Here is a 17,476-nt window from a genome sequence, read left to right on the forward strand (position 1 = left end):
GAGCTCGCCACCATGTTCACCGATTTTAAAATCTTCAGCGGGCGCAGAGCTGAAATATTCAGAAAAAGTCCAACTCTTCTCATAATTATCATACCTAAGAAGCTTTGCATTGATCTGCAGCTGCTGGAAAGAACACACAACAAATCTAAAGTGTGTTTACACACAGCGACCTGACATGTCTACCTGGATGCAAAACTGTGCTGTCATTACAAATGCAAACTTGTATCCTATGACTGAGTCTATCCACACTTACCATCAGCTTTTCTTCCTTTGTGCTTCCCTGCAGGCTGCATGCCTCATTTCTATTGGCTGTGACAGAGTTCCTGAGCTGTGTGCCGTGTGCTTACGCTCCACAGTGACAAACCATGTTTGAACCACATAATGCATGGGAACAAATGAGTTTCAGAGGGCAGGAGCACCATTGTTACATCCTGTGTGAAAGCCCCTTCAGCCTTGCAGTGTTGCATTATGGGTCTGTAGCACTAACGCTGCCAATCTAGAGTTTCTTTAAGTCTGATTATAGTATGTCTGTTGGAGTGAGTCAGCCGTAAATGAATTTCAGAAGGCAAATTTAAACCATTAAAGCTTCTGACTGGTCAGGTTTAAACACAGAGGAAGATGAGGAGTTGGCTTATAATTTGGGATATTACACTGCGTTTCCTTTTATCCATATATGCTCATTCTGTATGGTTTCATCCTGATGTAATACTGAATCTGCTAAATTTAACCACTACTGAAGTGTAGCCATGTAAGCAGCGTAAAGGAAAGAGAACTACTGATGAGGAAACTAGTATCAATGACCTGAAACGTAGACTACCTGAAATTTAAAACACTGCACGTTCCACAGTTACAACAGAACTGCTGCTCTTTCTACTGAACAAGAAGACTTCTAACAAGCCAAAAAAAAGGGAGAAAGTTTGCAGCCAAAACTTAAAAGCAGAAGTGTGTGTCTCCTGAGCACAAATAGGGAGAGGGACATAACGGCTGAAGGCTCTGTCACCCATTCTACTTTCCCACACTCACTCAGGAAATCACAAGGAAGCCTAGACTTGGCAAGACGGTGAGGTGACCCATGTCTGAAGCATTACAATACAGCCAGTGCTTTGAAAATACTGCAGAACCCCAACCTCCAAGAATGGACTTGGGACCAGAAACACGGTCGATGTGTAATCACTTAACAAGCAGACCATTGCAACCAACACTAAAGGAAATCATGTATGAACCTCTTTAATGGTCTACAGGAAGTAAAACCAACCCACATGAAATCACTGCATGCTACGTTACATTTAATATTAAAGGCAATGGCAGCAAAGAAACCCAAGATTGGAAACGAGACAACACGTTAAAGAGCTAATCTCATTTTTTCCCCCTGTAATTTTCATTATGAAATATTATCAGAGAGAGACAGAAATATAAAGGTCTCAGACCACAGTGGGCATGTGAACCACAGGCACCGATGCCTTCTTCTGCCTTTTTGGTTTAACAGCGAATGAAGATGCCCACACCTGAGTGTTAGTGTCACGCTCCATCCCTTGAACTACACACGACCAATCTTTCAATTCATACAGAGATGAAAAGAAAAGAAATAGCTAATAAATTGTGTGAAGAGGAGAGAATCCCTGAGTGCTTTGAAGGATACGTCGAGATAGGGCATACATCTCAATTTGGGAGTGAAATTGGTAGCAGAAATATCACAAGATAAAGAGAAAAGCTATAGTGAAGGATAGCGCGCAAACAGAACGACCTTGATCTCAGAAATGAAAGGAGCAGAAAAGAGATAGGAAGCATCAAAACAAAACAACTCATTAAAATCAGACAAATAACGATGGAGCAGAGAGAGGAGGGACACGGAGGAGGAGACAAAACTGTTTGCATTGGGAGGGACAGGCAACAGGAACTGAAAGAGACCATGTGTTAGTCCGAGGTGCAGAGACAGCGAGTAATAAAGCTTCAAATAGTTTCTTTTCACTGTCAAATAAAAGACAAAAATAGCTTCAGTCAGAATGCTTCTCAAAAAGAAGAAATCAGCTGAGGTTACAGGATCACCTCTGTGCAAAATAATGAAGGATGTTAGTAGTGAGTGAGAATGTATTTAAAGGTACCTTTTGTTTAAAGTCTTCCTAAATGAACTAATAAAAGAAATAACTGCTAAGAACTTATGTTAAAAAATACACACATTTTTCTGTGTTAGCTTAATACACATTTCTAAGTCTGCTGAATACATAGGCAGCATGATGGTGCAGAGTTTAGCACTGCTGCCTCACACAAAGAAGCCTTTGTGGAGGATTTGTTGTCCCTGTGCTTGGTGGCTTTCTCCCCCTGACTGCTTCAGTTCCCTCCCACAGTCCAGAGGCATGAATGTTTAGTGAACTGCTTGCTGAGCCGGCTGTAGGTGAAGCTCTAGGTGGTCAGATCAGAAGTGCTAAAGGTTACTGTTGCATTAACGTACATAATTGCCACCAGAGGTACACAGCTGGCCTCTATGAGTTTCAGGGTACAAATACCCGCCCACTGTCGACAGTCAACCTTGGAAATTATTGACTTAGTTACAAGTGGCTGTACCTGTACAGGTAAAATAAGGTACACTGTGATTGTATGGGTCACACAGATGTTCTGAGAAGTGAAGCTGAAGTGATTGCATGAGTCATGTCACAACCTGTCGCTCATCTAAGAACACGCAGAAGGTCATTAAAAATAATGACATAAAAACGTAAAAATACTTCAGGCACCAGCAGCTGCGCTCTCCTCCGCTACCTCAGCTACCTCCTCTCCTGTAGTATGAGATCACATTCTCCTTCCTAAGGAGTCATTACTAATTAACTCTGAATTGAAGAGATTAGCTCATTCTGGAGAAAAATAATCCCCAATTATTTACTCGGGGCTTAAAGTACGTAAAAATTTTGCGTATTAAAAACTCAAATTATTTAATGTCATTTTGATGAATTCATCAACCCTGGACTTTAGCTTGTATGTGTCTGAGCAAAATTTCTGCTCATCTCCAGTTTTTTGCACATTCAAAACTAAAAACAGTTCAGCTATGGCTCTGACAAGATTTTGCAAATGTTTCTCCCAAAGACAGAAAAGAATCACAAAAAAGAATTTAAAAAGAAATAAAAGACATTTTAAATGGACTAATCTAGTGATGTGCATCACCCGGTCACGTCTTTTTACTTTATTAAGCCTTATGAATGAGCCAGTGTAGCAATGCATCAGTGAGATGCTCACGCTCTAATAAGCAGACTGATAGCAGTAGGTGCATGTTATCAGTTCACAGTGTTATTGTTATAACACTCAAGAAAATATAAAAAAAAGTGACAACACTGATATCATATGAAATCAGTTGAAGTGCTGAAACTTTGTGCAGGTCTGCAGCACCATCATCCGACTGCAGCACCTCACTGAGCTGGCGCTCTTGTGCGTATTTCATCCATATGAGTGACTGCTCATTAAAGTGCATTTTTTATAGGAAGAGCTCGGTGTTCAGTCATGCAAGCTAAATGAACCTTGTCCGCAAGGTTTATTAAAGCAACTTACAGCCTGTCCTCTCCATCACTTTCTCTCCCAGCGCCCGCCTGCTGTACATTTCAATTTCAAACAAACTTCAAATGAAACTCTCTCTTCCCTCATCTCCCTGGCAGCACCATATTTAACTGAATTCTTTTCTTACAGGACAGCAAAAACCATGCGTTGAGCTCCTTGCTATAAGCGTGCATGCACCTGTCCCACCAGCTGTCCTGCTGTCAGATATAGAGTTTGCACCAGAGAAATACTTTGCAGCAGAGCGGCTAACAAAGGCAGGTGAACTGGACCAGTTGTGACCACAGGTGACCACACAGCCAAAGATGTAAAAAGGTACAGTGGTTAGCACTGTGACCTCACTGAAAGAAGGTCCTGGGTTTGAATCACCAGCTGGCAGAGTCTGTGTGTTCCTGCTGCGCTTCCTGTTTGTTCAGTATTGGGTTGTTGGGTGATTGGTTAGTCTAGACTGGCTGTAGGGTGTGACTGTGAATGGTTGTCTGCACTCTGACCTGTCTGGGGTGCACCTCACCTCTTACCCTATATGGAAGCTATGATTGGCTCCACCCGCCTATGACCTTAAATTGGCTAATCAAGAAGGAAAAGAGCTGGAAGGGAAAAAACATGCTGAAATAGATGCTGAAAGGCCGAGTGCCAGTGAAGTTAATGTTAGCACTGATGATTCTCAGGATCCTCAGATAACACTAGCATGATTAAGGTTAAGCAACAGTCTAAAGATGAGTTTCAGTCTAACTGGTTCAGACTGTTTGTGACATCAGATGGTGAAATGAGCTGAGTCTCTGACAGAGGACAGAGGAAGAACAGAGGAGACCGAAGCCTAATAAGTTACAATTTAATTACAGTTAAAAGGAAAACAATCTGAGGTAAGTGCGATGTAAGACTGCTTATTAAACTCACAAATACAATTCCCCACAAAGTACAGAAACTGCCTAAATGGGAGTTATTATTGGCTGGAGTAACAACAAGTGATTTGGTTCTATTTGCCTGATTCAGTTAAACAGAACCAAGTCATGCTAACTTATTATCTGAATATGAGCAGTGTGTAAGAAACCAAATCTATGTTTAATGAGCAGAAATGAACTTTCACAGGTTGACTTGTCTAATGCTCTTTTGTATGTGACTAATTCAAATACTCACCAATGACAGGAGCTGCTCCTCGGCTTAAAGTGGAGCTTGGCTCCAGGCACCAGCAACAAATTAAAAAAGAGGGGGAGGGAGGTGGAGTATTGGTTTGGGCTTAGAGATTGGTGGGCTGTGGGTTGGACTGTTTCTTGTGTGTTATTGGGAAATGTCATCGTCATGGGCGGGATTTAAGTCCACTACAGTCGTCCCTCGAAGAGAAGCTCCTCCCATCCCATCTGTCGACGATGACGGTTGGGAGTTTCTATTAATGCCTCCACCTGGAAAAAAGATGGAGTCAAATTATTGAATGACTAAATGCGGCGTCACCTCGCTTTTCTCAGCATCTTACCTTGCCCTGCAGAGGAGGACGATGGAGGCAGAGCAAGGATGTTGGCTCCACCTCCTCCTCCGTTGGTCTGGGAACAGACGTTGGCGTGGCGTGCGACGGCTTTCTGCTTGTAGTGGTTACTGTGCAGCTTGTACTTCATCAGAAGAATGAAGATGAAGACGAGGACAGAGGCCACAATGATCCCCCCAATGATGATGATCATGGTACCACCCAGAAACTAGAGGAAGAGTACAACAATCATGAGCACTCTTAAAATATCTAAATGCAAGAGGGTGATCCATGATTTCTGAGTAGTTTTACTGAGATGAACCACATTAAAGGTGAAATCACAAAAGAAGCAAAAAGAAATAAAGAACAAAAAGCTGAGGTGTCAAAAAGCAGGAGAAGCAACAAGCTAAGCAACTTCCTCCAGTTAAAATGACACATTTATCGGTTCTTTTCTGATGTACTGCAATCAAAGCAAAACTCTGTTAACATTAACATGAAGAAAAATAAGGTGAAGGACGATATGAAAAAACAAAAAATTTATTAGAAAAAGAAAACAGCAAAATAAAAAAATAACTCAATTAAATGTAATAAATTAAACAAAAATCAAATACAGTTCAGTAATTAAAGAGATCTGTATGTCTTTTATTGTATTTTTCTGTCCTCTGCAATGATCTCATCATCTATTCATTTATTCGGTATTAAGATTTATTACCTAACATTCAAACCAAACCAAGGACATAACAAAAACATTTTTCAAAGGCGTATGTTGGATTTTTCTGAGAACTATCAATAGTCCCCGTCCTTTTAAAGCCAACTAAAAAGGACAGAATGGGAAGAAACTGAACTGATTACTCTTGTTTTCTTTTTAAAGAAATATGTTTATTAAGATTTTCTGATATATAACGGGGAAAAAAGAACAGACAAAGCAACAACAAGGGCAAGAACACACAAACAAGGCAAAAGATTACACTGCAACAACAAAAATATTACTTCAACACCAACAATAAACACAAGTAGAACGCTTGGGTGGCAGACTAAGTTTTTTGCGACCAATCAGAGAGAACTTTATGCTTTGATAAATGATCTAAAACAGGTTGCCACACATCAAAGAACTCACTAAGTTGGTCCTCTAATGTATCTCTAATCCTCTCTGCGACAAAGCAGTCAGTTCTGCTAACCACATTTTGATCTGAGGCACAGTGTCAGATTTCCAGAGGGTCATAATCATTTTCTTAGCAACGACCATTACGAATAAAACTGTAGTTTGTGCAGCAAGACTGAGGCGCAGGAGGGAAGAGGAAGATCCAAACAATGCAGTTATTGGGTCCGGCTCTAATATGCAATTGTACATATCGGAGAAACATTTAAACATTTAAAGATATCCATTCACACACTGCGAGCCAGTAATTGTAGAGTTTGGGACATGTCCAAAATAAATGAGTAAGAGAGCCTTCTCCAAGTTTACAACGATCACATGTAGGACTAACAGAAGGAAAAATCCTCGACTCTTATTTTCACTAATTCTAGAGGGTGACGAAAAAATGACATCTTCCTCGGAAACATCGGTGGCCATTTTTATTTTTATTTTTTTTAATTAAAAGTAAGCTTGCTGCTGATTTTGAACCATGTCACAGGTCTTTTGTTGTCTTTTTACATCGTCAAATTCCTAATTTATCAGCTGGAAACAGCGATCCTTTATGAAGAAAAAGATCTGATATCATCTACAACATGTTCCTTTAGTTGCCCATGATTGTGACACATCTACAAGCTACACTGTAACCCATCCTGACCCCTGTTGCTCCTTTCACATGGTCTGATGTATCCAGTTCCATGTTCTGTTGTTATTGGTGTCTTCATTTCTCTGTATTGGCAATCTGCTGCTTTCCAAAAACAGATCCATAAAACAAATACTAATGTTCTCCAATACAGAATTCCTTGAGATGACAAGTTTTGGATCACATGTTGCAGGCAAACTTGAAATGAGCTCCAGATAAAAACAACAAACTACAGTGGTCCTCACTGAATTTCTCAATCATTTACAACATGCATGTTCGTCATTTATCACTGACTAGTGAGACAGTGCTCTGAAGCAGACAGCTCATCAACTATATATGATTCAGCAGAAGTCTGATCAGTTATCAACTGGAGTAACAGCGGATCAGACACCTGCTACACCTCAGCACACTAACCTGGTCTCGTATAGAGTGGCAGCGTCCGTATTCTGACTCCGTTGTGAAGGACACACAGCCCACCAGCTTAGTGCCTGTCAGCGTGGTGATGCCATCATCGTACACAGCCAAAACGCACAGCTCGTAATCCCGCGATGATGCCAGATCACTCAGCTGGAAGTACTTGTGGTTAGCTGGGATCATCCTGAAAGACAGAAAGACAATTTGATTGGTTTTGCCCTGCCTTTGGTGTAAAGAGAGAAAAGATCACAATATTTCTTGTAGCAATTTTAGACTTTTCCTTTGAAATGTTTACCCGTTGTGAGTTACCTTCAAAAGTCAAGGGCCTGGTGTCAGTTAATAGCTCGAAAGATGAAGCAAGAAACTCAGGATTATCACGCTAATTTGAATATACACAGAAAAGACAGCACAGTAAACACCGCTGAGGTCAGTTTAAACACCAAAGGCATCAAAACATTCCTTTCACTTTTCACTACGACGGATAACCAGGCTGAAACTATGAACTGAGCTCTGATGCAAATCCGTTCATTACCACAAAATATTCAAGGTTTTTCTTCCACATGCAGAAGTTTCCCAATAAAACTTATTGTATATTACAAAAATATGTTCACTGTAAATGAGTGGAAAACGACTCAACCTTCCTCACACTGGCAGCCTCACCACCCTCATGTTACATTTGCGCTCCAGTGGAAGTTGAGCCTGAACTTTGGTAAGCATAAAGTCATGAACTTTTATTATCTTTAGTGCAGCTCTCCTGAAAGAAAAGCCTGCACAGTCCAGAGCGTTTTAAAAACCCTCAGGGTAAAAACCAAAAAGAAAAGAGATTGGAACATTTTCCTGTCAAAACTTTGTTAATATCTTTTTTTCCAATGTAATCGATGCCAAACTGATTATTTATTATAATAAACTTAATTAATGTAGGACCTTCAAAAACAGAGTGTACAAAGTAGTTTAACAGAAAAGCAAAGAGAGGAATGCACACAAAGTAAAATAACAGCCACAAAGCCACGAGAGGTGAGAAGCAGAACTTTAAAATGAACTCTAAAAACATCCACAGAGCCAATGATCAGAGTTGATGTGACGCGAAATCAAATAAGGAGCTGAGCTGCTGCCTTATGAACTAATTTGAGGTAAAAATGAACCTCAGTAGTCATGCCTTGAGAAAATGAATGCATGAATGACCTTTTCCAGGTTTGATTCTATGAGTTTAATTCTAGAGATGAATCTTATTTAGATGATACAAGGCTGGATAACCTTTTTGGAATGCATTTTAAAGCCGGCGATTGGTTCAGCATCTCCAATGAATGCTGTATTTGGCTGTAATGGTGGAGAGAGCTGAGAGTTAAGGTAGAGCTGGTTCTTTATTGCAGTTCTACTCTGAAGAATCCAGAAATCCAGATGATCCACACGAGAAACTTTTGCTTCCTCAGAAAGGCGTCTACACTCGGCATCAGCGAGTAGACATCATTCAGAGGTGTGAGTCTTTCACATCAAAAAATACAGCTGAGGTGGTTCAGATATCTGGACATTTTGCCTCCTGGATACTTTATTGGTGAGTTGTTTCAGGCATGTTAAACCTGAAAGAAATTTTGGGGCAGACTCGGGACAGACTGGATGTCTTTTGGTTTAGACGTATCTCAGTATCTGAGTGTGACGAGCTGAGTGGGAAGTCTGGGCATCTCTGCTTAGACTGAAGTCCTTGTGACTCAGAGCCAGAGTCAGAAGATAGATGGACAGATTGATGTTTCAAAGGAAAGAGCTAGACCACAGATAATCATTTATCTATGATAAAAAAACAAAAAACATCTCATCTGTAGACACAAACCTATAAATTAAGCACTAAACTGCTACTGTGGATTACTAAAGGCCGTCAGGCAGTAGCAGTCCATTCTTAGTACAACAACACCCTGAACTAACAATATATGAGCACACTGTTTATTAATTTTGTGACATTTTAAGTGCTGATGCTACTCTGCTATATGTGGTGGACTGTTGTAATTTATTATTATCTTGTTGTTCCAAAAAAAAGAAAGCGATCACATTCCCCCTATATCAGCTTCTCTTTGGTGGCTCTTTGTTAAATCCAGAATTTAATTTAAAATCCTTCTCCTTGCACACAAAGTCTTGAATAATAAGGCCCCATTATATCTTAAAGACCTCATAGTACCATATTATCCCAATCGAGCACTTCACTCTGAGATTGCTGGCTTACTTGTGTTTCTGGAGTTTCTGAAAGTAGGATGTGAGGCAGAGATTTCAGCTATCTGAGCCCCCTCCCTCTCCAGCTCTGAGTTTGGATTCAGGACACACACACGCCCTCTTTAGTTTTCAAAGGAGATTTAACATGACCATTTCCTGATAAAGCTTATAGTTAGCACTGGATCAGGTGACCCTAAAGTAGGTCAGCAATGCTGCTGTAGGCTCAGGCTGCTGGAGGATCCTATGATGCACTGAGCGTTTCATCTCCTCTCACCTCTTTTCACTCATATATCACTGATGTATGTCATTAAATTTCGTCTTCTCTCTCCCATAGTCTGTCCTTCCTCCCCATGCTCTCCTTTGCTCTGTTCCTCATGAACACACTGGTTGTTCCATATACTCTTAACGATACCCCCTGGTCAGGTGTGTCAGCTCTATATGTTTCCTGCTTTTGGAAAGCTCAACACTGAAATAAGCACAGCGATGACATTGCAGATCTTTGCTGTCTAATCAACACTTGTTGGTTCTCAGAAACACATCATTGATACGGATCGCAGCTTTTCTGGGTGTAATGATTTCTGTTCCCGATTTGCTGAAGAGAATGAGAAGTAGAAGTCTAACACAATGTTCATGGTTTCCAATAATACGAAAAGCAAAAACTGAGGTAGAAAATTGAAGTAGAGTGAATATACACACAGAAGAAAGACAGACAGCGCACAAGAGGAGAGGGATGTTGCTTTTTCAATTGTCAACCTGAAAATCAAAGGGTATAAAGGAGAACGAGATTAAAGACAAAGGAGAGGTGAGGAAGACGGTAGGGAAGAGAGGAAAGAAGACGATAGGAAACGAACAGAGAGGAAGACACTGAACAGAAGTCATGAGAGAGGAGACAACAGAGAGAAGGAGAAAGGGCTGAGGGAGTGAAATTAAAGAAATGTCACAATGGAGGATGCAGAGACCCAACACAAAGAAAAAAATATAGAAAAAAAATATTTTCATGTAGAAATATGAACAGAAGAAGGTCTAGAAATGATAATAAACAACTTTACAGTCTTCAGTCAAATTTAAGGGTTAATTGTTCATTTATAACTTACTTAAAATTAGACAAGAAACAGCTGAAAAGCACACAGGAGTATCAAAAGACTATCAAAAGAAGATCAATAATTTCCAGGATTAGTGATGTCTCTCCAACAAAATCTTTTCTAAAGAAAAGACACTTTTTTAGTAATACTGGACGACTGTTTTGTGAGTGAAGCAGCTGCTGAACTACAAACAGCAGAGCTAGCTGTGGAAATACTAATCCCAGCTGAAATGACTCAAACACTAAAGTTTTTTGGACACAGGTTTGGTTCAAATATTCAGAGATTAGACTTTTACAAGGAGGTAACTCTGAAAATGGCAGCCAATGCAAAACTGCCTAAAACAACATTCTTTTTAATGACCAGCAGGGGGCGATAGCATTGGTTAAAAAAGTGAAAGTGAAACAATACAGAAAAATAACCAGGAAAACGAGGGTGTCATTGCAGTCAAATAAGGAGATGCAGCAGTGTATGTTTTATATCTTAACATTACTAGCCTATGATTGTGGACCATGAATCATAGGCTTTTTTCTCAAGGTACAAAAAATAGGGCGGAGACTATTTAAATCAAGTGTGCAAACTCGTTTCACTCGTCTAATTGTACTAATGTTTGCAACACACAGTTTACTGCTCATTGAGTTTAAATTTAACAATAAAAACAGTGCATTGATTTGGTGGCAACTCCTGACACTGACTTTGGATCCTGCCCTGAAAACGATCAGAACCTGATGGACATCAGGTTCAGGAATTCTTAATTGTGCTGTTTGCTTCTATTCCAATCAGCGCTTTAAGGTTAACAAACCTGCTTTTTTTTTCTTAATAAAGTTTTTTTCTTTGTTTTTTAACAGTCACTCAACGTTTCATTTCAGCACCATGGACAGCGCACAGAGTTTTCACAGTGACCTCAGCTAACGCAAATGTTTTTAGTGGTGAACTTACACAGATTCAACTGCATGCACCTTGACCACACACACACACACACACACACACACACACACACACACACACACACACACACACACACACACACACACACACACACACACACACGTGACTCCATGAAATCTGTGGTGGTACTGTTATCACCAGTAGCTGCAGAGTATAGAAGTAAACTTTTGTCAGTCAATAATTTCCGCTTTGTTTTATCCCTCAAAGGAATTAAATTCCTCTTAATACAGGAATGCTAAAGAATACAATCTTAAAATACTGTTGCAGGGTTTAGAGTCGTGCATCGGAGCCTGTCAATTACTGAAGCCTGTTTCCATTATAATAACTCTGTCTGCCAGACTGCCACCTTGGACCTACATTTAACATACACGCATACGACTGTGACTTAGAGAAAACTAAAAGATGAATATCATCTTTTAGTCTATGACCCTCCTATAAATTGCGGGGCTCTTGGCAAATCAGACATGTTATATTAAAATGAACTGTTTGCACCTGTGTTTAGAAAACAGCACAACTTTTGTAAATCTAAACACACCTATCTGTGCTATTTGGAGATTGTGCTCACACACTAGTTTGTAGTGTTACATGACTGTTTTTTCCATAGCATCCAAACCAGTGAGAAAAACCAGTCTGTTGTGATTCCCAGGGTCAAATAATGCTATGCCTCTCACCGACACGCTCAGTGTGTCCTTTTGCATTAGCGCTGTGACACACCAGAGGCTATGGTCTGTCATTCCCATCTTGTCACATATGAACACTTAGGACCTCTTGGCAACACTTTCAATGCACAGGAAAAGCTGTTGTGTGAGTACTTTAAGACAAATCACAGTCAGTTCCTGACTGTAACCAAATAGTTTGGGCTTCTAAATCTAACCAAACAACAAGTTAAAAGGAAACAAAAAAGTGAAACAAAGCATTTCCCTTTTTTGAATTATGAATTTATTTGCTCGTCACAGGAGAACCATTATCTTTCAGCGCACACTGCATCCGTGGGAGACCTTGTGAGTATCTCTGCAACACCAGCAGCATCTGTCAGAATTGCAGAATCAGACGCGCTGAGATGAGAACAACTTTTAAAAACACTTTTAACAGCAGTGACAGCTGCAGCTTCGATGTCCACAGCGTAACATGAAGAGAAAAAATACTTTCCAAAAACCAACTACGGACAAGAAATTGCAGCAGTGTTTTCATAGAGTGATACAAAAGTCTGTAAAGAAGAAGCAGTAAAGAATTTCAAAATGTTTGCCACCCTAAGGTGATGGCCTGTTCTGATATCAATATGAGTACATTTAGTGATGAAGGAAAAAAATAAAGTATTCCTGCTGCAGAGAGACTGTGAGATATTATTGGTGGAACGGAGACTGAATAGAGAAACATACGAGCTGTAAATAGGCCACCCTCTGAAACACTCAGATTACTGCAAACAGTAGACAAAAAGATTTGCACACACACACACACACACACACACACACACACACACACACACACACACACACACACACACGAATGCAGACAGACTTAAGGACAAGGATACAGAAAGAGGTGTGTTATAATTATAGATGGTGAAATGAACCAAAAACACTCGGTGCAGTGTCACAGCTTTTAAGGCTTTCATTATTCTTTGTTCCATAAAACCTGACCCTCTCTTGATAAGCATCAGTAAATAATCCAGCAGCATTCACCCATTTTCATCAAACAACCTCAGATAAAACCACTTTGTAGAATTAATGGTGACAATTCCCAGTTGCAGAGAAGACTGTGGCCCCTGTCCTTTCTTTGCATCACCTCATCAATTAGGGACAGGTTTGAGGCCCTATTTACCGCAGAGGGGACGTCATCATTGGTGCTTTGGCTAATCCACTATGGCCTGAAGTTATCACTGGAATATTGTGTTACCTAAAGGATGCATTTATCAAATCTGTTTATTTAGACATTATTCTTATGTGTGATTAGAAATAAGATAAATGATTAATCCCTGACTCAATGCTATCAACTACAGCTGATTAATCCCTGTAAGATTAGTATTTTAAGATTAGTATGTCTATGACTGCACATAATGATGATTATATGCAGTAACCAACTGTACAAAAACAACAAATGTTATTAAATTCCACCACTTTGTCCAAAATCAACCAGCTTCCTGTCCTCTATAGGGATCATGAGCTGTAGAATTCCTCACTATAAAAACAATATCCAGCTTTATCGTTTTAGAGAGCAGAGCTAAAGTGAAAGTAAAACTTTCAAAGGGTTCATGCAGCTTTGACGTTTTGGACTTGCACAGCCAGCTGTAGCAGTAATAATTATGATTATGGCCAAGAAAACAGAATGAAAGAGCCAAAGCTTGTGTTTTCATTTGTGCCAGTAGCTGTGCTCAGTCCTCTGTCGCCCCCGCAAGTGCGTGTGCTCGCCTGTAAATGCCTTTGCCTGTGTGTTCCTGCGGGTCTGCCTGTGTGGCGTATATATTATTCAGGTGTCAGGTGGCGCAGGGCAGTTCCTATTTATCAACACTGGAGCAGAGGTGACGAGACAAGGAGTGGAATTATAAAGTCTGTCCCGACCCTGTGGGCATTGTGAGTATACTTTTGTGTCCGAATGTGCCTGCGTGTGTGTTTCAGAGAAAAGATACAAAGGAAATGATACAGTATGTGGCCATTTGTGTGTGTGTTCAAGAGAGGCAGCTGGTCTATTATAGACGTCTGGTCTATAAGTGCTGCGGCGTTCTGGGTCAGACTCGTGGTTAAATGAGCGCCTGAGGTGCTCTCTCAGAAAGAATAAATGTGCAGCTACTATTAGCGCCTGTGGCCGGGTTTTTGTGAGGTGAAGTCAAGGTTTGACCCGGAGCTTCAATAGAGCCAGAATGAAATTTAGACAGCAATGGTGTCAAGGTTGGCAGTTCCATTCTCAGTGTGGCTCAGAGGAATGAGGAGGCCAAGCCTGCAGCTGAAAAAATTTGAACAAATGAGAAAGAAATGAAGCTTTCTTAATAACCTCCATCCATGAGATAATGCACATGTCATTCTGGGAAAACTTTCTTTTTCGTAATTTGTATTTCATGTTAATGAATGAATAATTCATAGTTTATTTTTCTGAACCTCTCTACTATAAGCAGGTTCCAATAACCCTTCAGTCTCCACACATCAGCTAATTTAAAAAACCCAAAAAACAACCAAACAAAAACTTTCTGTTTTATAAAATGTGTTAAGCAATATTTCATGAATTCCCACAGGACAGATAAGACCAATGACCAGCAGAATTTTTGCAGCACTGGAAACCTTCTCTTGATGAGCATTGATGAACATTATCGAACATTTTGCAACTCAAGAACTTCCTTATAGACAGTGAGCAGAGCATCTCTGTGGACGCTCCCCCCTGTGCTACGGCTGCGATGTTCAATAACCAGCCACTGACAGCATTCATAGTATCACTGTTTGCCAGCAAGAAGATAAAAGAAAACACAACCCAAAGACCTCAACTGCAAACTATTCAGTGAGGCTGATGTCGATGGTTTGCTCCCATAAGCACACCAGCAATGGATGTTAAATTATTAATGGAGTACCGTCGATTGTACTGAGTCTGCACAATAAAAAATGTGTACTCTGCATGCCTTTAACTTTTTCCTCATCTTTCCTGTATTTCTGGTTTTGTTCTGTCCCTTGTTTGCATTCTTCAGGAGACTGTGTGATGGTTGTAGTTTTCCCACTCGTGTTTGCAACTCTTTACCTTACAACAAGCAGCTTGACTGTCGTTAACTGTTGGTGTGAACTGGCTCGGTATGAGTAAAAAGCTTCTAATTTAAAAGACTGTATTAACTTCCCTTTTGTCATATACAAAGAATTTTTCTCTCTTTGAGTTTCAGGCTCACTGCAGCCAATAAAACAGCAGGTTTTACATTTCTTTACCTTCTCTGTGCTATTCATTTTTGAAACACTCCCTCCCTTACTCAGATTCTTTGCTGTATAATGTCTCTGGGTCTCGAGGAGCTTTGTATAGCTTGAGAAAATATCCATGATGATGTCGTGGTGATGTCATGTCAGGGTTTAATGACCAAACATAAACGTATTGAAGTGGGTGAGGACATTTGAAAGATGAGAACATGATCTTCATCAGGCACAGAGATAGATGTAGTCAAGTTGCATTAGAGGAAATGGAGCCTTTTTGGAGTCTGACTCATACACAGTAAATTTGAAATATTTCTACTTGCTTCAAAAGTTCTCATTATTTTTTAATCTCCTTTTATAAGACTCTTAAACATCCTCTGGTGTTATGAGTAAAATACTGATTTAGTGTGCGGAGAGGTGTGCACCGCTGTAAATTAATGAAACATAAACGGCATCGTTTGTGCTCTCTGTGGATATTTAAAGATAAATATGTGCTGTGACTCACAGCAGGTCATATTATTTGTCAGATTATTTCATTGAAATGCTCACCACAGCTGTAATTTTAAGACTGAACAGTACTCAGCTGGGAGCATAATAAAATCACCGTCTTTACAGTTGTTATAAAGAGGGAAACTATCCAAAGAGGATGAAACTGTACTTTGTACTAAACTATAAATGAGTGTTGAGGGTTTCAGTTGACTCACTTTCTGAGACACCCTCAAGTGGACACAAAAGGAACTGCAGCTTTTCACAACAACCCCCTTTCCTTCAATGAAGCAGCATCGTTGATGCTTTTGTAATAGTTTGTGTTTACTTCTGTGTTACTAGTGTGGACATCATGAGCTTGTTTTCTCATTTAAATTCTGTTCTTGTGATTCTCGGAAACAATCATGAGTTTGAGTGAGCTGAACAACACCATATTTTGAAAGCCCACAGTTCCAGTCCTGTGACAACATGCACACAGCGTGCTCGTGACTTGATCATTCAGACATAAAGCTGCAGAAAAGGCTTAATTTTAAGAAATATAAATTCAGTTTATAGCGGTTTCTTTTTTTGAACAATGAAAGCAAACAATAAAGAACTCGACTTGTTTAGGATACACACAGAAACTTTGTGTCCTTGTATAAATAAAACTTCCCACTGCATTTAAATGTCTGCGGAGGTATTAAGAACTCAAATAAAATGAATCGCTGCATTTGGAGCTTACAGCCACTCAAGGTTATTCTTTATACTCGAGCTTTACATTTTATTTTACCCTTCCCTCAGGCAGAGAACAAGTTAGGATCCCACAAAATGAAACCGAGAAAAGATCCCAGATAATAGCAGATTAAATATGTTCTCGTGGATACATGTATCATTTAGGGTTTTGAATAATGCAATGGTAATAATGATATGAATAATGTTGAATACACGATTTAGAGAAGTGCTGCCTCTGTTTCTGTTCGTGGTAGCTTTGTGAATAATGCAGTGGCCGCAAACCAAATGAAATGGAGCTCCTCTGGATTTTTTATGAGATGTGACACTAAATCCAGCCCATCTCGAGGGTTACATTTCATATCAACCGCTCCGTGTTCCCTTTCTATATGTATGAAATAGCTAAAAGCCTCTGCTCACTTTATGCTCCAATCTTAAATGGTGAGAATATGAACCTTTGTTTTTTTTACTTTTGCAGGAAGGTTTGTTTCCTGAATCGAGGTCAAGACTTTGCATCCATCCATCTATGCACAACAGGCATGATGAATGATTTATTTCCTAAGATGTTTAACAATATACACTCATATACACAATAGTTTAAAAATATACAGCAGTATATAATTCTGCACTTCATACTGGAAAAGGAATCTAAAAATATACCATATTCAAACGATTTTGGCAAACATGCCCAAAGTTAGTTTGGAAACATTTGGAAACAATTTCTTTTGTACATACTTATGCAATATCCTTGATTTAATTTACATCTGTAGAAGAACAACATAACAATATTATCCACTCCTTACAAAGGACAAGTGATTATGTTGTACATTTAATATCTTACTTTAAAATATCATGTCATGCAGTATAACCACAGATAAACTGGCTTTAACTAAAGACTGACAGATTAGACAAGGTTCATACTGCATGTGTTCTTTTGGAAGAAAGTGAAGTTTGCTAACAGATGTATAATGAGCATGTCCTTGCAAAAGGATG

General features: G+C 39.7%; 1 protein-coding gene across 2 annotated transcripts in view; it reads right to left on the reverse strand.

Moving 5' to 3' along the window:
• Positions 1–4,815: 4,815 nt before the first annotated feature.
• The window catches only part of LOC146619496 (leucine-rich repeat and fibronectin type III domain-containing protein 1-like protein), a 47,843-nt gene continuing 35,182 nt past the window's right edge, over positions 4,816–17,476 (reverse strand). Inside the window, exons 7-9 of one of the 2 annotated variants that reach the window (XM_085370438.1) lie at positions 7,186–7,369; positions 5,009–5,225; positions 4,816–4,931 (exon numbers count right to left, since the gene is read on the reverse strand). In XM_085370438.1, coding sequence (XP_085226564.1) covers positions 4,816–4,931; positions 5,009–5,225; positions 7,186–7,369 — 517 coding nt within the window. Of the gene's footprint in view, positions 4,938–5,008; positions 5,226–7,185; positions 7,370–17,476 lie in introns of both variants that reach the window. The other variant, XM_085370437.1, reaches the window with a different exon arrangement.

Source organism: Diplotaxodon limnothrissa, linkage group LG14 (genome assembly GCF_057381915.1).
Source record: "Diplotaxodon limnothrissa isolate DT_005_m linkage group LG14, D_limnothrissa_male_GT1.1, whole genome shotgun sequence".
Classification (NCBI taxonomy): Eukaryota; Metazoa; Chordata; class Actinopteri; order Cichliformes; family Cichlidae; genus Diplotaxodon; species Diplotaxodon limnothrissa.